This window comes from Epinephelus moara, chromosome 5 (genome assembly GCF_006386435.1).
Source record: "Epinephelus moara isolate mb chromosome 5, YSFRI_EMoa_1.0, whole genome shotgun sequence".
NCBI lineage: Eukaryota > Metazoa > Chordata > Actinopteri > Perciformes > Serranidae > Epinephelus > Epinephelus moara.
The window spans coordinates 6,865,447-6,889,007 of NC_065510.1; the positions used below are offsets into that span (position 1 = coordinate 6,865,447).

Here is a 23,561-nt window from a genome sequence, read left to right on the forward strand (position 1 = left end):
CGGCTTGCTTTCTTTTCACCCTTTCTCTAACTGGGAACATTGGTAGACTTCTGGCATTGGTAGTCCAAGTAGGATACTTAGTTTTTTTCCTGATGTAAAACAATTGGCATTTAATAGTCAAAGTATCAACACCACACAGTAAAAGTCCCACACTAAAATTTCTACTTGAGGTGAAGAGTGAAAGAGAGGCGTTATCAAGGTGGAGCTTTCAATTCTAATATCATGCTGGATACTTTAAAGCAGTGGTTCCCAACTGGTTCAGTTGTGGGCTCCAGATTTATCCTAAGTCCCAGTTGGGAACCACTGGTTTAAAGAATATTAATGCATCTTATTTTAAGTGTGATATGTTGTGAGTTAAAATCTGAATCTGCAAAGTAACCACTAGCATGTCCCTGTTGGGTAAATGTAGTTGTACAATGTTTTCCTCCGTGGTAGAAGTAGAATTATACAGTGAGAAGCAGTATACTGTTCGGTTGCATACTTTCTAGGTGCTTTGGGTTTCTTTTGTCTGTTATTTCAGGGTATAGTGGTTGAGAATGGCAACATAATTCAATATTTTCATATCTAAACATCATGTCGGTGGCCTTGTGGGTAACCTGTGAGGGTGTGATGTGTACTTCATGGTGTATGTGGAGGTTAGCAGCTCTCTCGGGTGTCATGGTGAAGACGGCAGGTGGAAAAGAGTGATGATAGTCGGCAGAATTAAATGTCTAGATAAGCTCAGGGCTACTGTTAAACCCCATGAGAAGGCCATGTTTATTGTTTTGTGATGAAGACTGCACTAAAACCATTGTTGGGGAACGGCACCCGAATGCCTCGCCATCCTTCCTAGTGCAGAGTGGTCCCGACTGCTAGAAGCTTGTTACCAGCTAATGTTAATAAGTCAGCGTGTTCCCAATGTGTTGATGTTGAATGAAAAATAATTTGACATAACTAAACACAGTATCTCAGATGCTGTGCTACCATCATGCGTACTACAGTACCTGTGCAATGTGCCGGGCTCGGCCGCTCAGACGAGGGAGGATTCAACTGAGGATGGACGCCCACCTCAAACAACTCCTGGATCCTCTCCTCACTTCCTGAGCTGGCGGGATGACGCCCCGTGTAGCCCCCCTGGATGGGCAACTCCTCCGAACTATGGGAGTCACTGCTGCCCCTCTGAGAGTATGAAACATGATGGGAAAAAGGAAAGAAATTGAAGGTAGATGCGCGATTGAAAGAGAAGAGGACAGACAAAGAGATGCAGGGAGAATAAGCATGATATCCAGGTGCACTGATGTTCACCGGAGCAAGAAAGATATCACACTGAAGCCTTTCATTTCGCCTTGTCATAATGGAAATCTGAGTACAATTTGTTTCCAATTTCAAAAAGCTCCCTTTTCATGTCCCCTCCTTTATCCATCTATACACGCCTGATTAAAATTGGATGTGGTAAAAAGAAAGTAACGGCAGGCTTCAAAGCTTCAAATTGCTTGGCTGTTGTTGTTGGTTGTAAACTGGATCAAATGAACTGGCCTTCAATTACACAGTGATGAATCAGGCCAGGTGGAGCCACAGTGAGCTGAGAGCGAAGTGTTCATGGGAAGATGGAGATGTGAAAGACACACACTCACACACACTTATCCCAGCATGGCCATATCAAGAGCACGGAGGAAGGCAGGTGTTTTAATCAGGCAGTAAAGCATGTAAACAGTAATTAATGATGATTAGCAAGATGGAAGGGCTTTGTTGATGTGAGCTGTGACTCCCTAAAGACATGCACTTGTGTGTATGTGTGCACGATTATTACAGCTAATGTTCATTTTTATTACACATGTCAGGGTTTGATCTCACAAAAGCACCTTTAATGCATGACTGCTTTAAATAAAACTGTTTGAAGATGATGAAACATTCACAGGTTGGTATGATTTCCAGTACAGCGCAGGCTCACACACACATCTCGACAATTTCAATTGAACATCTTATCTGAGCAGTCTTGACATTAGTACGCTGCCACTGTAACAACCTTGACTCCTCTGGGAAGACTTGAGAAAACTTTGGAAACTGGCTGCAGGGATCTGCTCCCATTAAGCCACAAGCGTTAACACCGTTGTTAGGCGATGGGGCCTGGCTTCAGTGTCCAAGTTAATCCCAAGGGTGTTGGATGGATTGGCCACTTGACAGGCATCACCTACCCAAACACTGCTACAGACCAAAAACGCCCCCTCATGGCAACAGCACTCCTCAGTGGCAGCGGAGCCCCAAAGGAGGACAATAGGCCGTGCCGCACCTCAAAAACTGCTCAGGAACAACCTGAGGAATGTGACAAGGCATCAACCTGGCCTCAAATTCCCCAAATCTGAATCTGATCAAGCATCCCTGGGATGTATCAGCACTGAGGTTCTGTGTCCACGCCTCTACAGGTCAGAGCAAAGTCGATCAACGCTGAGGCCTATGACCTGTCAAGGCATGGACATAGGACCTCTGGGGAGTGCCCTGTGGTGTCTGGCACCAGGGCATTGGTGGCGGATCTGTTGAATCCTGTAGGTGTTGAGTTAGGGTACGTCCAGTGGATGCTCAAGAAGATTGGAATCTGGGTAATTTCAAAGCCAGGTTGACACCTTGAGGTCTTAACCCTCCTGTTGTCCTCAGGTCAAGCATGGAAGGGAGGAAGGAAAGGAGGAAGGAAGGGAGTAAGGAAGGAAGGAAGGGGGATGGAAAAGAGTTAGGATGGAGAGACGAAGGAAGGAAAAGGAAGGTAGGAGGGAGGAAAGAAAGAGGGAACGAGGGGAAGAAGGAAAGAAAAAAGAAAGAGGAAGGAAGGAAGGAAGGAAGGAAGGAAGGGAGGAAGGGAGGAAGGAAGGAAGCAAAGAAGGAAGGGAGGAGGGAGGAAAGAAAGAGGGAAGGAGGGAAGAAGGAAGGAAAAAAGAAAGAGGGAGGAAGGAAGGAAAGAAGGAAGGAAGGAAAGAAGGAACAGTCAAAACAGATCAGGTCAGTTTGACCCAGGAGGACAATACGATGGTTAAGGACCGTCTGTCTGTCTGTCCTTCGCATATCTTGAGAACCATTCATCTGATCTACTTCACACTTGGCGAGTGTAATGCAGGGAATCCAAGAACAGCCAGCATCAACTCTTTGTGCAATTACGACACATGACAAGTTCAACATATTAATAACCTTTGAATAGACAAGCAAAGAGCGTTACGACGAACATCAAAACATTGACCTTAAAACTGAAAGTTTTCTTCACTTACCTTGAGTCAACGAGCACGAGCCCATCGTCTACAGAAACAGCATCACTCTACCATTGCAACTCAAATTGTGCAAGTTTGCCTTACTAACTTGGAACACTGATAACGTTACTGTCGGAAAAATACCTCTGTTAATTAACTCCATGCTCTACTTTGTAACAGTGGTGGTTATGTCAAAGTGAGTCACAAATATGCATATTTAGTACAGTACTAGTAGCCGTAGTAGCAAGTACTTTTCAAGGGCGGACTTAGTCATTTGGGGGCACCAGGCAAATGCCATCTTGCTTTACTTATCGTCCTTTTTCGAACTGGGAATGTTGGTATTGGCAGTGGTAGAAAAAGTGGCTTTGACTCCACTGAGACCATAAATTCTTGTGAAATTTTGCACCCAAATGAGGCACAAACTCTTTCATTGCTAGTAGATGTAACTATGTCATGGCAGGTTTATTGCTCAGGACTCAAGGAAGCGCAGTGGAGAGTGTGAAGTTGTTCCAACAGGCATGTCAACAGGCACTGCACTAGTTCCACTGAAAGTCAATATATGATATTGAACTTTCACAAAGCCTGAAGTATGTGGATGTGTGTATTGTGTGTTTTTGTGTTCACGCATGTTGCCACGTGTCAGCTGTATGTAAGACTAAAACTTTTTTTTTTTTGTGAAATGACAGTGAATGTGTGCGTAGGTGTGTTTCTGTGTGTGTGGTTACCTGGCTGTCTCTTACCAGCAGCTGGTAGCTGCTGTGTTCATCCAGGCTGAGGTCATCAGGCAGAGCCGGGGACGACGACTTGTCTGACAGCTGTTCTGACATCAGTGATGCCTGCTCCACCTCCGCCAGCTGGATCTGTCCCACAAACACACCGTAACCAGTCAATCTGCATCGACAGTATGATTTGTCAACAGGTAGTGATGTCACCTCATCTTGCCACTGAATCAGAATAAGAGGAAAAGCCGTGTACAAGATGGCGTAACAAGAAATATATGCACACTATCAGATTTAGTAAGACAGTAATTCTCTGCACTTACACTGCATATCACCTTAGAAAATATTAGGCTCTGCAAGTGCCACCACTATGATCGATGTTAAAATACAGGGATCATTTATTGTTGACTGTTGTCAGTCTCAACCATGCTGTACAAAGTAGTAGCACTAGAATTGGCACTTAAACTCTTCTCCCCCTCATCAAGTGCTGTGGAGACTTCACTGCCGCTGCTTAGTCGCCTCAAGCATTTGTGCTTGTTTGACTGTCTTCCACTTCAGTTTCAACAGGGCTACTCCAAATATTGTCCTGCTGATCTGCACCTCTCCTCCTAATAGTCTCTGTTTGGGTGTTTTTAAACCATTTATTTTACCTCCACTTACCATCACAGTTTAGCTCGTAACTAATCGTGGACAAATGTGCGTGCTATGTTCATGAACATCACCACTGAGTGAACTAATATCAAAACAAAAATATTTGCACCACTGCACTATTTTAATAGCATTATATCAAGAGATTCCTCAGTGTACCACTAGAGTGAGCCCCCCTTCTCCACCAAAATTAGAATCAGAATCAGAAATTATTTATATTATCATTATATAATTAATATGAAATATAATTAATTATATCTATTTTTATAATTGCAAGCTGATATTTATATACAATAAAAAAAAACTATATTAATTCCAGCTTAATAATTTGCCAAAAAAAAAAAAAATCATCAGGCTGCATGCACGGTCAGCACAGTCGTACTTACTATTTAGCACGTGTACGCAGGGTTTTTTAAACACAGGAAAACCTGCTAAAAATAGGCTATACACCCGTTTCCCGCTGTCAGTAGACTAGAGCCACCTACACGGCTCTGCAGCAGAGAGTATGCCTTTCTGTGTATTTTTTACTGGTGGACTATGTTCAGCGTCAAAGTCGGCCAGAAAACAGATAGTAAACAGTAGAAAGCAGTATGGAGGCCTGTGAAAATGTTGCAGAGGTTGCTCCTTTTTATTTATCTCTTACCTACACACTCTATTTCAAACTCAGTGCAGACTAATTTGAATTACTGTTTGAGTGCTGCTTGGGCAAAGACAGATGGTATTTTGTGGTGGTGCGTCATTGCATCATTAGGAGGCGCGTTCACCCAGGTGTTGTGTTTCCATCAATGCCAAGTGTTACCGGAGCCGATAAATACCCTAGAGCCATTTCACCTGGGGATGAATGTCATTGTAACCTTTCCCATTGCAGTAAAAAGCCAGATGTTAGCAGATGCTAGCAGGTTTTTTCGTGCAGTGGGAAACAGTGTAGTAAGCAACATAAGCAGCTTTGATCAATCAAACACTGGTGTAAGAGAGAAAAAAAGACATTTATGTTGCCACATGTCAAATGCAGCACCAAAATTTAAATGATTGATGGTATGAAAATGTCATGTATGTAAAATAAATACTTATTGAAAGCATAATTTCAACAAAAATCTTTAACTCAAAGTCTATAGTGGATGGAGGGTGGTTTGAAGATAAATTCAAAGATTGCCAACATTTTTCACCTCACTGTGGGGAGAGAGCATCAAATAAACATGAGATACAGCTTTAATTTTGAGGGCTGAGGGAAAAGGAACAGAAAAGAAAAGACAAGAAAGGAGAGGGGGTAAGAGGGGAATAAAGATGAATGCACTGCATAAGAAAGAGAGGCCACGTTACATTATATTATTTTCATTCCAGCCAACCTCCATTCATGTCAGTACCTTTTATTTGTGGAGAGAGATCAGTAAATATCCTTCCATAGAGGTCCCGGGCGAAGTAGTCATTATATGATCGTTGATTGTAATTTAATGCCAGAGGCGCAAGAGCTACCCAGTTAGGTCATACTTCTTCACATACGTCCTAATATCTAAAAACCATTGACAGTAAGCTGCTGTGACTCATACACACACACACACACACACACACACACACACACACACAGAGCTACAGATTGAAGTATGTAATCTGCACATATAAAAGGTTGAAATCATGGACTCACCTTTCCTCTGAGCTAAAATTGGTTTTAGTTCTAATGTGTGACTGATGGTCTCACATGACGGTGTGCGTCATGAGTGAGTACACGTGGTGAGCAACCAGTGTAAATCATTTGAAATGTATGATTGCACCTTTGAGATAGACATCGCATGATTGTACAAGGCAGAGAAAATGTCTGAACCTTCTTACCAGTTCCTGAAATTAATACAGTGCGAATTCTTGACAGCTAAGCCCTCCAATATTGGATTTAGCTATTTTCTTTCTTTTTTAAATACAATCTGGGTATTAACTGTATCTGATTTACTTTGAATGAAAATGAAAAAGTGCAAATCAGAATGATCAGATTTCGATAACTTTGAGGGATAAAAATGTTATTTCGTCAGCTAGTCCTCAGCATCTTTCACTCAGTACTGTCAGGATCCAGACGTTTGTGGTCGAAGGCGGCGCACATATTGCATAGTGTGTTGAAGGACGAGGACATTGTGCACAGCAATGGGTTTTTTTTCCAATTTGCTCAAAACGCACACAGCAGTGCTACAGCTGTGAAAATACTATTACAGTACTGTACAGTGTCTTGATTGCAATGCAATGGCAATCTGCATATCTATTACAAAGACAACACAGTCACCTTCCTCTCACCTTGCTGGGCTCTTAACGGGAAAAACAGTTTTAAAGGTCCTGTGTGTAGGATTTTAGGGGAAACAGTGGCAGAAATTGAATATAAGTGTATTTTCTTTGGTGTATAATCAACTGAAAATAATTGTTATGTTTTCATTAACTTAGAATGAGACATTTCTATCTACATAGGGACCAGGTCCTGATCTTTGGACGCCATGTTGCTCTGCCATGTTTTTACAGCAGCCCAGAATGGACAAACCAAACACATTTTGTAACGTGAAACTGCTTTATTCAGCGTTTTTACCAGTTTAAGTCACTGGGTCTGTCTGAATTGGAGAGGGAGAGACCTCTGTGGATAATTTGACTCCAGGTTAAACCTCCTGAATGTCTGGATCAGAAATAAGGTGAGCACACAGTTACAGGTGCTGGGGAACACAAATTTGTAACGTGAACCTGCTTTATTCTAGGGCTGCCCCCGACTAAGAATTTCCTAGTCAACCAATAGTCGTCATTTAGGGTCATTTGTCGACTAGTCGCCTGTTTACAATATTAACTTAATTATTAAATGATATATTTTGGTGGTTTGAGTTGAAGGTGTGGGAAAGAATAGTATCAGTAACATTGTTAACACTGTGCTACATTACAGAGAAATACAAAACCGTACTAATGAACCTTCATTAATATAGGCCTATATTTTATCTACAAGTGCACGTCACACACTGAGCGAGCCGCCTGTTAATGACGCTGTGGGCTAATGGGCATGTAGCTACTTCCATGTTTCAGATGATACGTCATGTTTGTAGTCGACCAATGAAGATGAGTTTACATATCACCTTGGGTTCGTCCTTCACCTTCTCAAAATGATCCCACACTTTGGATTTCCTGCCCGACATGTTATTAACTAGCCTGTGGAATAACCGCAGGTACCAGCCCTGGAAATTAACCTGACTCCTGTCTGACTGCTGAGCGTGGACACTTCCTGTGTCTGTCCTTTCAAAATAAATTCCCATGGTCCAGTCATATAGGTTTTGATTTATTTTAGCAGCTCCTAATAGAGGTTCATGTTTATGTGTATTTTTCTTTGTTTTTTTTCTGTGATTAAGCAACCAATGAAATCTTGCCCACTAATGATCTTTTTGGTTGACAAACATTTGGTCAACTATTTGGGGGGCAACCCTACTTTATTCAATACTTTATTCAAACTTCACTTTGTCCATTTGGCTTGTGAGGAGAAAGGAGACCTTTGTGGATAATTTGACTCGCCTCTTCAACAATGAACACTAAAGGAATTCTAACCAGGAGAAGTTTCAGCTGATTGCAGTCTGTACCCTCACCACTAGATGCCACTAAATCCCCCAAAATCTTACAGACAGGACCTTTGAGGGATATGTCACATATCGTACATCTGAACAGGGTATTATCTCAATCTTAGGCATTATGGATTGCACGGGACTTCATTTTGAAATCATAACACGTGATACAATGATAACTTGAAAAAAATGTTTTTGAATTTTCATCATAATGGAGCTGAAATGAACACAGCAGGAGTCTCACGTTGCTCAGAGCACATTTCATCAAAGCAGCTCAATATTTTCAGCTGTTTTTCTGACATTCTGACCCCAGAACAACAATGAATACATTGGTATGTAACAGGTTAAATATATACAGGAATTCCACAGCTCTGGAGCATGTGTAGGAGTATTCACAGCTCTTGTTAAATATGTGTTGCGTCTTTTGAGTACCCTGGCTTTCTGTCTGGGGATAGTTAGAAACATGTATAAATAAACTGAATTTTCTGGAGGACTAAACAACCTGGGGAAAAGGAAGGTGATGGGGATTCACTGAGGTGTTTGATCTTATACACACTTGGGGATTTACAGATGCATTTGTGGGATTAACGCTCACATTCTCTGCCTCCATGTAGTGTGTAGACCTCCACACATTAATGAGATTTAATCATATGAGCATTTTCCTTCTATTTACTCACTTTGCATACCGTGGTTAATGTGATATGGTATTGCCACATATATTTATAGAACATGTTTCTTGCTCCCTTTCTATGTATTTCACACAGCAATGTTTGTATTTTTGTTGATTCTGCAGACATGTTTTGTGTGGAAAATCAAACTGCTTTGAACCTGAACTGCATGAAATGATTGAGCCTGAGTTCATTTTTTGTTTACTGTATTTTGTGTGAATTCTGAAGTGCAAAACCTTCTCACTGGGGCCGCACCCTATACAAGTACATCAGACAGGTTCTCACAAGTCTTTAAAAGTTTGTAAATTTGAGGGAAAAAATCAAGACCTTCAGAGTTTTTGAAAATAGATATAAATAGACAAAGGTCATTGGAAGTGCATGAAAGTATTTGTTCTGTGCGAGAATATCAATTTAAAGTCTTTTTTTATTTTCTTCTAATTAATGTGAATAAATAGGCTCCATTCTGCTGTCTACATGTGTGACTACCTCAGTTGCGGAAACGTCAAATGCATGCATTAGTGATGGAAGTCGAATGATGCAAGTTAAACAGCGGGAAGCAAGGGAAAAGCTAACATTAAATGAACCACCAGCCACGCCTGGAAAATGTAAATTCCAGTACTCATGGCTCATCCAAGACATTTACAAAGACTGACTTGCTAAAGATAGGCAGAACATCCATATGGCCCGATGCAGAGCCTGCGGCAAATCAACAAAACTTCACGCCATGGGCAAAGCAGCTTGGATGAGCCATGCTGCTGGAGCATCACACAGGAAAACACTCCCCAATTCATCTGTAATTAACCTTGATTCGTGTCACAACTATGCCATGATGGGTCCTTGAATTTGAGGGAATTAGGAACTGGAAAGACTTTGAAAAAATCTTGAATGTGATGTTAAGGAGGGTGTGGGGACCCTGATTAGAGCACTCTTGTCTTTCATTCAGTCATTTTTTCCATAACCGCTTATCCTGTTGGGGGTCATGGGGGGCTGGAGCCTATCCCAGCTGACATTGGGCGAGAGGCAGGGTACACCCTGGACAGGTCACCAGACTATCACAGGGCTGACACATAGAGACAGACAACCATTCACACTCACATTCACACCTACGGACAATTTAGAGTCACCAGTTAACCTGCATGTCTTTGGACTGTGGGAGGAAGCTGGAGCACCTGGAGAAAACCCAGAGAACATAAAAACTCTGCACAGAAGGGCACCCTGGGTTCAAACCCCCATCCTGTGTCTGATCCAGGAACCCTTTTGCTGTGAGGCATCAATGCTAACCACTTAACCACTGTACCGCTCTCCCCAGCTTAACTGTAACTAACCTTGATTCGTGTCGTAAACAGGGAACTGTGAACTGGTAAGACCTTGAAAAGTCCTTGAATTTGTTGTTTAAGAAGGTGCAGGGACCCTGGTTAGAGTACTCTGTCTTTCAAATTAGCCATTTTCCTGTATCTCAAAAATTAAACAATATTGGTAACATTTTTCAGATACACTTTTACTCCCCAATCGAGAATGACAGATTTCCTCTGCACTGCTGCTCTTGTTGCTGCTAACTTCTACTCTTGTCCTGAGGACAGACTGAGGGAGACAGTGTCAATAGATCAATCAGGACTCCCTCGTACTGCAGCAAGAATGTGATCCCTCACTGGCTCCCCACTAGCAAAGGCTTTTATGTAACCAATAACTAAGTTTGATGGAGCACAAAGCAGCCATGCAGAAACACTAAACCAGGTCTCTGTGCTGGTGTTCAAGTGTTTTCCCCTGCACCACCCAGACGCTTCAATCAGCGTGCTACAACATTTTTTATTAAATATTAACTTGCACATTGCATTTCGGATGTATTTGGGGCTCAATGTGTTCATTTTACAGAAACACCTGGGAAAAATGAACTTTATCAGACAGAAACACACTTGAACCTTCATATCCAAATGTTGGATGTTGTTTCTGCGCTGCATGTTCATGTTGCATGCAAATTTAAGTGAGGACAGGGATGCTGCAAATCAGGGATGCTCAACTTGCTTCTCCCAGGGGCCACTTTTCTAAAATGTCGGAGGCCAGTTGATAAACAAACAGTAATTAAATCACAAATAATTAGCCTGGACCTCTGTCAGGGGGTTTGGCGAATCCTCCCCAGGCACTTTTTTTTGACAAACAAGCTCTACTTTGATGCTTTTTTATGCACCTTGGTACCTTTATTACATTCAAAGTACAATGATAATAAAAATAATGATAATAATCCCCAGCATGCATCAATTAATATTCATTGTGAATCAGAAGATGGTCATCAGACCTGCAGGCACCCAGCTCTAGATGACGCAGATTTTGTATGATTTACAGCTGTGAGCTGCCTCAGGTTAATCCCACCCACTGGTGACTGAGTCAAGTAAACTAAGACCAAGAGCTTGTTAGCTAGAATGAAAGAAAGAGAAGTGGTGTGTGTGTTTCTGCGTGACCCAACTTACCTCTTGTGGATGACTCTTACAGTCCTTACAGACAGGAGGAGAGCAGTAGTGGTGGAAAACTGAACCAGACAGGTTGTCAATCATGTCCCCTTCCAACGAGTCCTTAATCAGCAGAGACACACTGTCCAGCCACTGGCTCTCCTGCAACACACACACACACACACTGCACTGACCTTTTGATCTGTTAATAATAAGCACAGAGAACAGTACAGTAGCATTCAGTAAAACTCCAGAAAAGGCATTAAACGTTTGTAGTGGAAAGCCACAATGTGCTATGTATACATATCATTGTTAAACCAATTAAAGATGCAATAATAGCTGCTATGCGCAGTGAGCCGGGAGGGCATGTTGAGGAGGAGGAAGAAAGTAGAGGAAGAGGAATACGATGAAAAAAGCAAGAAAATACAGCAGGGTACAGCAGCAGAACTGCCTGGACCGCCTGTAATTCACACAACACAATGCTTGAGTCGGAAGAAGATGTTCACTGTGCATCACACAGGTCTTTAGCTCACAGCCTTTGCCACCAATGGCACGTCGTGATCATGGTGAGATACCCGCAGAAACGGATCAATCAGAGGTGGCTTCACACCAAGACTTATGCAACCACCAGGGTTGCCGTAAGAGTTGTCCGTGCATGTAAAGGCAGACAAATAGACTCCAATTGACCCTTCGCTAAGCTGCGCCTCATTATCATGGTCTATCAGCTGTCAGAGCTAGCATGGAGGCCACACCGTAACTGACAGCACACTTGGAAAAAAACAGTAGACAATGAATATGAAGGGAAACATTGCTGATATTTAACCAGCTGTGTGTCATCGCAGTATGAGCGGATGAATGTTGTTAGGCTTCCCCCAGAGCTTCCCTTCTATCCACAGTTGGCAGCACAGTCGGAAGTCAAACATTAATCTGCGCACACTGCAACGACACACAGCTGGTTAAATATCAGCAATGTTTCCCTGCTTCCCTTCACTGGTTCCTGTACAGCAGGGTGAGCCTTTATTCAATGTTACAATCATTAAAAAGCAAAAGCAGCATGTGTATACATTCAGTAGGCTACCTTCAGTAGCTAGCTAGCTAACCCTACACTTTTCAGGGTTTGATTTTGATTTCGGAACAGAGATGAAATGTATACGTCCCTCCAACCTCTGGAGGTAACATGTATCAATAGCCCCTTTACATTGCCAGATTTTCAGCGAATGTTGGGCTGTTTTGCCGGCAAGCTGCGAGCGTTTAGACATGCAGAGCCGGATTGGCGAGTTGATCAGAGGCACCCAATTTTCCGCCTCATAGGATAGGCATATTGGCGGAACCTTTTTGGTTTAAAAAGAATGAGGCGCCCTTCCACCACGGGAGTGGTTGCTGATGACGCCGCACGTGCAACCCACTGGCGGTGGATAAACAGGAAACAGCTGATAGCAGGAATTAGCGAGCAGCTAGTAGCAAGAGGGAAACACAAACCTGACAGACACTGTAAAGATGAGCAACTGGGGAGACAAGGAATTGCGCGCCCTCCTTGCCCTCGCAAACAAAGAGGCCATTAACCGCCAGATGACGGGGACGGTGAAGAACGGGCTGACTTATGAGAGAATTGCTGCCTGACCAGCTGCAGCTTCCCTACACGTCACTGTTTATGTCACACGCTGAGCTACATGTTTTGTTACTTGCTCACGCCCCCCATTGCCCCGAAAAAGGTGCATTCTGTATAAACAAAAGTAGGTAGATGGCATTTTGCTGCACTCCCCGATTTTGTTTTTATACTGCCAATGCTGAAAGAAGACTGATTGGGCTTTCCTGCAAATTTGCTCAATTCCTGTTTAAAAAGGGCTATTTATACACGTGAACCAGGCACAACATTTAGCTCCAAATCCATAAAACCAGCTTGAAAATGATGAAAATCTGAAACAGTTGCATTAGAGTCAATGGAGCACGGCCATGTTGTTGTCAGACCCTTGTGCTTGGAGCTGTTGCTACGCTATGATTGGACAGTCTGCGTCGAGGGGCAGGACTTAGCAAAGGGTCAGTTATGTTATGTTGCACATACTGCACTCTCATGTATTGAACAGCAAGTAGTTTGATGTACATATTCTATGTATTTAGAATACACCAATGCTCGCCGAGCCTACAGAATTTCTTAGCATTTTGGAAACGAATCAAATGAAAGCTTCTTTTTCAACTTTCCTTCAAAATCTGTCATCCCAATCTTGAAATTCTATGTCTGTAATCCACACAGCACATTGCCTCAGTAGGAATCAGCATGTTTATACTGTATCACCTAGTGCTCCAACTTACAACCTTAAACTCTAAAGGCAAAGCATGATGTTATTGAGCTGCTTACCAAGTGAGAAACCATAGATTGGCTTCACACTATGACTTCAGCTATCACAAAATTCTGACAATTTTTGTGCTTCATCTGGACAACGTAGAGATGTCTGTACTTTATACTTACAAAAACTGATTGCTCCACAAGTGACACATTGATGTTTAAAGATGCTCTATTTCCATTGACTGCAATAGTTCAGATGAGAATAGAATTTAAAATACTGTCAAGAATTCTGTTTCTGAGATACAATTCTTCGCTTTCTTTCCATGAATTATGTGAAGAGACCGATGCCACTGATTCTTAGCAACCATTGCGGAGACCTCAGGAAGTCACTGGTTTCAGCCAAAAATTAGCCCAGATTGTAACCCCTAGTAAAATGGGAATTGTTGTTTATGTGCTCCATTGTCTGTACAGACTACAGACTTATTCTACACTGTATATTGTGTCCATTTCTCTTCTCTCCCATTTTTCTCCTCTCTCTTAATCTTCCCTCCCTACTTCTTTCGTACAACATCTGTAATGACTACATCTTGTGTTATTTAATTAACTGCAATCTGTTAGAGCAGGTGTTATTTTCAGCCGCCGCTGGCAGGTGCAAAACAGAGATCAATGACTTTTGCCTGCTTTAAGCCGAGCCACAGGGGCAGATAAATGTCAATGTTGTAAGATTAATTGCATGATCTCTTAAAAATCTACACTGTTCTAGGCAAGCTGTAGATGGCTTAGAATTCCCACTGTGTGGCACTGAAGAACCTCAAGTACCTGGCAGATTCCTGTGTAGAGATTTTACACAGTCAGCAGGATGCTTTGGCGAAATCCGATGAGAAATTAAATGAGGGAAAGGTGTCAAGGGTTGGATTTGGACAATAAATAAGGAGGAGTTAAGCTGCTGAAAGAACGTTTCTCATTGTGCTTTGCTCTCCGTCTTTCTCCTTGTCTCTCTTTTCTCCTCCTTGTCCTCTATTTTTACTCAGGTTTCCCTGTGCTGGATCATTGGCTGTCCCGGGACCCTCTCTCCCCTCCCTGCCTCATTCCAGGTGTTTGGGATCTGGATCTTCATCTCCTGAGAGATTCAGGCTCGACTCTATCTCTCCCTTGTGTGCTTGTTTCCTTTTTCCTATCTGTGCAAATGGTGTACCTGGGCTTTGACTACTGTGTTTGAGTAGTCTGTCCTCTTTCCAGGTGTCCATGGTGGAGAGGAGGTCGTGTGGCCTAGGTCTTGTCTGTTTGGCGACACCTGGAAGTTGCTCAATATCCTCCCTTATCCTGCTTCATATATTATGTGTTTACAATCTATCTATAATTTTGTCGGCCTGAAAAGCCACACTGTACACACAGCATCGGTGGCATGTCTGTCCAGGGAGAGGGATCCGCCAATGTTTCTTCCATTTTCCACAGTTATTCCTTTATGTTTTGTTACTCGCTTATCCGAATCTTGGATCTAAGCTTAGAGGGTGTCGTATGCTGCACAGATTTTAAAGCCCTTTGAGGCAAACTTGTGATATGATACTGGACAACATAAATAAAATCGACTTGACTGTTCAGTTTTTTTGCAAAAAAAACAATTTTTGGAAGTGAAGCTCATTCAACCTTGGATAGACTGAATCTGTCTGTAGTGAACTTCAAACGGCATCATGACTCTGACACTGACTATGTGAGCAGTTATAGATAACAAGGCAAAAAGTAAGTCTTTAAAGACAGTAAAACAGCGATACTCAACTTGCTTTGCTCGGGGGCCACTTTTGCAAAATGACAGGACACCAGGGGCCAGTTAATAAACACACAATGATATCTATTAGTATACAAATTGCCTATTTTCAGCCGTTCAACCTTTGCTCTCCTCACTCATTTTTGCTAAGAGGCAAATCCAGTCGCAGTAGTCGCACACAGATCAGCTGTATGCAGGGGTGTTTCTCTGGACCTCTGTCTGGGGGTCCAAGGGATCCTCCTGTGCACTATGGCACCTTGTTGACATTCAAAGAACCAAAAAAAAAAAAAATCTCAGTGTGAATCAATTTATGTTCACTGTGGATTACAAAACTGGTTGGCACACCATCCGGCACCCTATCACGGGCCAGATTTGGCCCACGATCCACAAGCTGGGTATTGCAGCAGCAAACCAAGAGCAATCCTTAAATCCACGCACAACATCTTCCAGATAGAAATGCCCCCATTCTGTAACCTGTTTCTATTCATTGCATGTATTTGACAAGAATGTGATTCTCCCAGGACGGACCATGTGCCTAAGACTATAAATGAGTTAGTAATGACAACTTTGGGGTCCACTGTGGAGGATATAGTAGCATCTAGAGGTGGGGCTGCAGAACTGAGAGTTCTCCTGTGTTAAGCCTGTAGGACAGTGATCAACTTATGGCTCGTGGTCCAAATCTGGCCCATGATAGGGTACCGGATGGCCCCCCAATCATTTTTTGTAATTAAAGTGTCATTAATAAAATAAAAATAAAGCTATTCACACTGGGGATTTTTGTACTTTCAATGTAAATAAGGTGCAAGAGATGCAAAAGCATCGAAGGTCAAGAGGTCAAGGTGAAATGCCCCTGCATACAGCTGACATGTGTAAGATTACTGCGACCAGATTTGCCTTTTAGTAAAACTGAGTGAGGACAGGAAGCATTGAAAGGCTGGAAACAGGCAATTGTTAAACTGATAAATATTATTGTTTGTTAATTAATTGGCTCATGGTCTCCTGTCATTTTGCAAAAGTGGCCCCTGAGCAAAGCATGTTGAGTATCCCTGGTGCAGGAGAAATATGGTGGCCAATGCAAAAATGGGAATGGCCCTATCTCGAGCCAGTGTTGGTTTTGTTTGTTCTGGGCTACATGGCGGACTCTATGGAAGAGGACTTGCTTATGATGATTTAAATATCTCGTTCTAAGGTAACAAAAACACAAAGGTCCCTTTTTTAAGGTGATTATACACTAATGAAAACACGAATATTCCATTTCTGCCGACAGAAGCCCCTCAATCCTACACACTGGACCTTTAAGACTGCCCACGTTCGACAGTGGCGAGGGAAAAAGTAATACACAAGCAGGACTTGGCAGCCAGACACAATGTGACAGGTTTTAAACACACAAACAGTTACTGCTAATCATCTAAATCTGTTTAACCTCAAAGTAAAACTACAGTAATTGCACCCTAAATGTCTCCACTGTAATACATCGGGTCAAAGTTGAACTGTGTCTGTAAATCATAATAGATGTTTTCAATGAATAGCTGGTGTAATCATTTTACAGTTTTCCTTTGTTTACTCCTTTGAATAAGTTTGACCCGAGGGCTTGTTTAATACCTGTCTGATTGTCTAATGCTCAAGTTCCTTTGCCCGTCAGACTTCTTTTCAGTGACTTTGCAGCAGTTCAAGACTGCAGTTAACCTGACCAACACCACGTTGTCATAGCTTTGGCATCAATTGTCAAAGTTATTCAAATATTATATAATTTTTTTGCATCCAAAAATGAAAGCTATTAGTAAGAAGGTGGACTTAAATTTGGCCTGTATTTCATATTTGTTGCATAATGTAAACATTGTACACTAATTCATGTTTGTGTGATGTTTTTTATACTCTTTGGATGAGTTCTTTTGTTCACGATGCTTACATTATCCTCTTACGTGAGAGGAAATACAGCTGGAAGCAAATACACGCCTCTCAGACTGGCCTCTGTGTTTGTCTTTCACATGCAGTTTGTTTTTAATATTATTATTCTCCGTCAGATCGGTTTCTGAGTCAACTGTTTTCTCTCTCTCAACTCTTTCATGTTACATTTTTCCAGCTCACCTTTTCCTGCTGCCATGTCTAAAGTTTAAACTGCTTGCTCCCCCCCAGTGCCTGATCTTTCCTACTCCGTCTCTCCATGAGAGTTACTGCTAAAGGGTGCAAGGTGAAGAGGGCAACCACAGTCGATAGCCAGACCTTGGCAGCATCCACTGATGTACTATACGCACACACATACACATTGTTTCGAGTGTCGGGTGATGCACAGTGTGGGGCGAGGCAGCCTGATTGATTGGCCAAGCTGGGGGCCTTGGTTGTGGTAAATAGTGCCCATGACCCCTTTTGATTCACTGCACTGCCGTCTGGTTCTTATCCACTCTGAACCCCACATTGTGGATACTCTTTATTTTACAGACATTTTATGTACAAGATTTTTCATTCAAATTATCTGAAACCATTCTTCTGCATCTATTTGAAGGTCATAACTACTGAGTCAGTCCTTCAGTATTTTGAGAATATCAAGGATCCGGTCTGTAAAAGAGATTTTACCATGATCAAAGCTGCTTACTGAGACACAAAAATGTCACTTGCTGCCTATTGTGAAACAGTTAGAGCATCACTCAACCACGGCTCCACATGCCTTTTAAATCTGTTATATGACAATAGGAAGTGTTTACAAAATTTCCATTCGTTTCTGTATCAGGATCGGCATCAAAAAATAATCACTTGGTCCTTGACCCATGGTCCAACTTTCCAGCATATTTCTTTAAAATCTGTTGACAAGTTTTTAAGATATGCTGCTAACAGCAAACAAACAGGACCCAAAACATAACCTGCCTGGTGGAGGTGCAGTAATAAGACCTATATTATGAATGCTGTTGGAAAAATAATCTAACCGGGATTCATGGTTCACACACTGGATTTTATGATAGAATTGCTACTTACTACTTATTACCTTGTACTGCTGTCGGATAAGGACTTTAAGTAACAGATTTTTAGCTCCTCACTCATACAGTTACTGTTTATCACTCATTATCATAACTGCCCTGTTACCCTTAGGCCTCATTTTGGATGCAGCACACTATATTTATGGTTTGGAAATGGTTTGCTGTGGCCCTCTGTTACTCACTCAGGTCACACACTAAGACATGCTGATGCTATCGCCTGCAGATCAACACATCAATATTTCCAACTCACATGGAATGGATTATTATGCAATGGTAGAGAAAATATAGAGCTGATATTTGATATCCAGGCTCTGACTTTGTCACTTAGCTCAGCAGTGAGTGGGGAGTGAAGACAATAATAACGTGAACTCAGAGCCTATATGTGGATGCAGGGCTGCCTCATTAATGCTATATGAAAAGCAGCAGTATCAGCAAGTGATTAGGGAAGGAAGAGCGCTGACAGCTTACGTACACTGTCACAACAAAAAGAGTATATTGGATATTTCATAGTGAATATGTTTTGTGATTGTAGCAGTGGGTTTGAGTTGTCTGCCTGAACTAGCTTGCAGGCTTTGCTTCATTTATGTGCCACTCATTGTTGTTAACAATTTGTCTGCAAGGGGACACACAGGGACAGCAACGATAGATCACGTGATTCCTTTCTATGCAACCAATTGGCGAATCTCATTCAGGGTGCCCTATTTAAACTGCTCTGGCCTGCCTACTGTTGCTGCCTCCTCTGCAAGCCGCTTTGCAACCTGCCTCCACCCCAGCTCCTCCTTTTCATCCTACATCTGGCTTTTCAATATGATTTCTGTTTGTCATTGATGCTGCTCTGTTCTTTACCCATGTAGGCACATGGAAGGGCAGGGTGGTTTGCTCTCTGCCTCAGGCTTCCCACATAGGCGTGTGGAAAAGGCTTTCTGCATAGGCCTTGGAAAGGCAGAGAGGCCCCAGAACAGAGCCACACCACCAAATATAATACTGAAAATGGAAGCAAAGTTTTCTTTCACTTAAGTGGTCCTGACTGAAATATGATTTCAGTGAAATGCAGTTGTCAGTTCCATCAGTTTGTACATTCAAAATAGTGTCGTAATGATAAATAAATGTTAGGGTTTGGGATTTCTTGACTCAGTATCTTTGTGTCCTGAAGGTAGAAGCTCTTCATGAGCCTCTCAGTGCTGACCTAGGGTATCTGGCACCATCTTTCCAATCTCAACAGGGAGAGAAGGCCATTATCTGTGTGGTTGGGATCTTTAAATATTCACCTGGCCTCATTTTTAAAGCGTCGATTTTTTATGCAGGGTAGAACAGCGCCTATAGCAGGGGTCAGCAACCTTTACTATCAAAAGAGCCATTTTTGGCTTATTTTTTTAAATTCTGGAACATAATACATATTTGCGCTTTATAATAAAACCAACATAGCTTATTAGATCTAAATTAGCTTATCAATATTAGTAACAGTAATACAACTCTGCAGGGGGCTATTTATGATTATCTGGTACTTAAACAGTGCAAAGTTGGCAGTGTAAGCAAAGAAATCTGTCCACTTGCTGTTAAGTTTCTGTTTTCCTGAGGCACCAGGTTGTAGACGTATGATGCACACTTCAGTTGATGGAATGTTATTCTATTTTTATTTTTGATTGTATAGGCTGCACATTTTTAAACCTGTAAAATACAAGAACCGCTGTGGGCCTACAACAATAAAAAATGTTCTTCACTCCCATATCATTTTTGTAAAAGCCACATAGAACCACTTAAGAGGAGCGAAAGAGCTGCATGTGGCTCCAGAGCTGCAGGTTGCCTACTGCCTATTTGAGTCTGATTGCAATGATCCATGTGGTAAAATGTGAATTTTGCCTTTGTGCCAAGACCACAATTGGCAGAAAAATGCCAGAGAGAAAAAGAAAACAGAAATTTTCACACCACAAGCTACAGGTCCTGATTGACTCCTCAAAACTACACGCAAGGAATTTGATCACTTGAACATTTGGGTGTGTCATCCCTTATAAATGTAGTTCAGTTACCACCATCTATCTGACGACACTAATAATTATTTCACTGTAGCTTCGTGTGGCTATTAGCGTTGATCTTTGTGAACTGGACTGTTTTTGCAATGAAGCTCATTTGTACATAAAGAGGCCAGTGTTGGTGCGTTTAACCCTTTGCAGGTGCTTTAACAATGACATGGTTTCCTTTTGTCTTGTTTGTGCAGATTTAGTGACTGAAGAAGCTACGCAATCCTTTGTGAAATTGCACCTCAATCTGTTCAGCTAAAATACTGCTGCACTCAGAAGTATTCTGAAAATGTACAATCAAAGCTTTTTAAGTTAACAGAAAAGAAGTGTGAAGCCTAAAAAAGATACTTGGAGATGACAGTTGACACATTATGTATTTGGTACGTGAGACTATCCACAAATGGAGCTGGAAAGTTTCCTGCGAAGCTGAATCCGACCTTTGTTTAAAGGTCTGGCTCCTTTGCACCCATCAAGCAGACTACAATTAAAAATCACCAGGGAGTTGTAATTTAGCACTCTATAAAAAGTGTTTTTCTCTGTTGGTGTCTCTAACTCTCACTGTCTGATGCACTGGAAGCTTTGTATTAACTGATTTCAACTAGCGTGTCCACTTAATGACACTTGATTTCCTTTTTGTAAATGTTTTGTTCACAAATCAGCATGATAATCTACTGCTGCAGCCATCACAAAGTTAAGTGTTTCCAAGAGCACAAATCATCCAGCAGTAATCTGAATAATACTGGTCAGCTTTGTTACGTTCCGTTGTTACATAACTTGGATAGACATTTTCTATTCTGCAGGCCCGGAGTTAAAGGTGAGACTTGTATTCTACACCTCAGCTCTTATCTTCATTATTAGCATACTGCCGAGACAAAAGGGAGAACTTCACATTTTGGCAGGGCGTCGTTTCTTTTATGGACTCTGGACTTCCTCATATGAGCTGTACAATAAACAGTCTCCACAGGGAGCATAAATGATCTCCGCAAACTCTGAAAATCTAATGAGTTATTTGCAAAGAGATGGTGTGTGTGTACAAAGTAATAAGACTGAAATAAGTTGTTATAATGAGCATTGTGTTTCTGCTGGCTTGTTTGCCCTCTCCACTTGTACACTTGTGTGTACCGCTGATTTGTGCTCTTGTTTGGAAGAAACTCAATTTGTTTATACTTGCAATTTGTTTTTCTTATTCGTCCCTGAGAAGAGAAGTAAATAAGGCCAAAATGCTTGACTGCCTCTTAATCACACTTCAAAATAATTCAAATCTTACAAGGCTGGGATTTATTTTTGACTTTAAAATTTTAATCAAATAATTTATGACAGGGCCATTCAGGGATTTGGTGACAGTATCAGCAAGAAGCTGTAATTTCCCCTTTGTAATAAAAGTTGTATCCATTAGGATTAGGTTTCTATGGAAATAAAATAGGGCCAAAAGTATTGTAGCTGTGAATGACCATATCTAAATGTGTGAAAACTTTTTGTATGAAAGCATTTAAATGTGAAAAAATATTTTATTCAAATGTTTGAATGTGTAAAATGTTTTGATCAGATTTAATTTTTAAATCTGTAAGTAGATGCTGTGCATGACATTTTGTGAACAAATGAGAAAGATTTTCACAAAATTTTCCAATAATTTCTCGCATCCTGGCTCTGTGATTAAAAAGGTAAAATACATTCACCGGCCACTTTATTAGGTACACCTTGCTAGTATCAGGTTGGACCCGTTTTCCCTTCAGAACAGAATTTTGGTCCATATTGACATGACGACATCACACAGTTGCTGCAGATTTGTCGGCTGCACATCCATGATGAGAATCTCCCGTTCCACCACATCCCAAAGGTGCTCTATTGGACTGAGATCTGGTGACTGTGGAGGCCACTGGAGTACAGTGAACTCATTGTCATGTTCAAGAAACCAGTTTGAGATGATTTGAGCTTTGTGACATGGTGCGTTATCCTGCTGGAAGTAGCCATCAGAAGATGGGTACACTGTGGTCATAAAGGGATGGACACGGTCAGCAACAATACTCAGGTAGGCTGTGGTGTTTAAACCATGCTCAGTTGGTACTAAGGGGCCCAAAGTGTGCCAAGAAAATATCCCCCACACCATTACACCACCACCAGCAGCCTGAACCGTTGATACAAGGCAGGATGGATCCATGCTTTCATGTTGTTTACACCAAATTCTGACCCTACCATCTGAATGTGGCAGCAGAAATCCAGACTCATCAGACCAGGCAACGTTTTTCCAATCTTCTATTGTCCAGTTTTGGTGAGCCTGTGTGAACTGTAGCCTCAGTTTCCTGTTGTTAGCTGACAGGAGTGGCACCTGGTGTGGTCTTCTGCTGCTGTAGCCCATCTGCTTCAAGGTTGGACGTGTTGTTGGTTCAGAGATGGTCTTCTGCAGACCTTGGTTGTAACCAGTGGTTATTTGAGTTACTGTTGCCTTTCTATCATCTTGAACCAGTCTGGCCATTCTCCTCTGACCTCTGGCATCAACAAGGCATTTTCTTCCAGAGAACTGCTGCTTACTGGATATTTTCTCTTTTTCAGACCATCCTCTGTAAATCCTAGAGATGGTTGTGTGTGAAAATCCCAGTAGATCAGCAGTTTCTGAAATACTCAGACCAGCCCGTCTGGCACCAACAACCATACCACATTCAAAGTCACTTTCTTCTCCATTCTGATGCTCAGTTTGAACTTCAGCAGGTCGTCTTGACAATGTCTTCATGCCTAAATGCATTGAGCTGCTGCCACCTGATTGGCTGATTAGCTATTTGCGTTAAGGAGCAGTTGAACAGGTATACCTGACAAAGTGGTTGGTGAGTGTATGTTCCTGATTGGCAATCAAATGATATGTTAATCTTAGCATCCACATTGGCTGTTCAGGAGGAAGCTTGAAATGTGGGACAAAAGTATTTGTACTATTTGGTTAATTTGTACTCATAGATTTGATCTGTAGCTGTAAACTTGGGATTCAAACACACAATCTTTTCACCTACAAACATAAATGTGTAATTGGAAACCTTTTTTCTTAGCTGTACACCTCTGTGCAAACTCTCAAACATTGGAAATGATTTGTGCAGATCTTTCTCATTTGTTCTCAAAATGTCATACACAGTGACATGAAATCTATTTGTTCGGATATTGAATTCATATGGTCAAAATATTTTTTTTCACATTCAGATATACTGATGCGTAGATATGGTACTATAATACTTTTGACCCTATTTTACTCCCATAGATTTACCATAGACTTTTGTGTGTT

The 23,561-nt window shown here is 41.7% G+C and overlaps 1 protein-coding gene across 1 annotated transcript in view; it reads right to left on the reverse strand.

Annotated features, from left to right (window-relative positions):
• LOC126390636 (voltage-dependent T-type calcium channel subunit alpha-1I-like) overlaps nt 1-23,561 on the reverse strand; it is a 334,551-nt gene that overhangs the window by 68,506 nt on the left and 242,484 nt on the right. Inside the window, exons 33-36 of the mRNA XM_050045029.1 lie at nt 11,279-11,419; nt 7,283-7,291; nt 3,938-4,066; nt 984-1,158 (exon numbers count right to left, since the gene is read on the reverse strand). Coding sequence (XP_049900986.1) covers nt 984-1,158; nt 3,938-4,066; nt 7,283-7,291; nt 11,279-11,419 — 454 coding nt within the window. The remainder of the gene's footprint in view (nt 1-983; nt 1,159-3,937; nt 4,067-7,282; nt 7,292-11,278; nt 11,420-23,561) is intronic.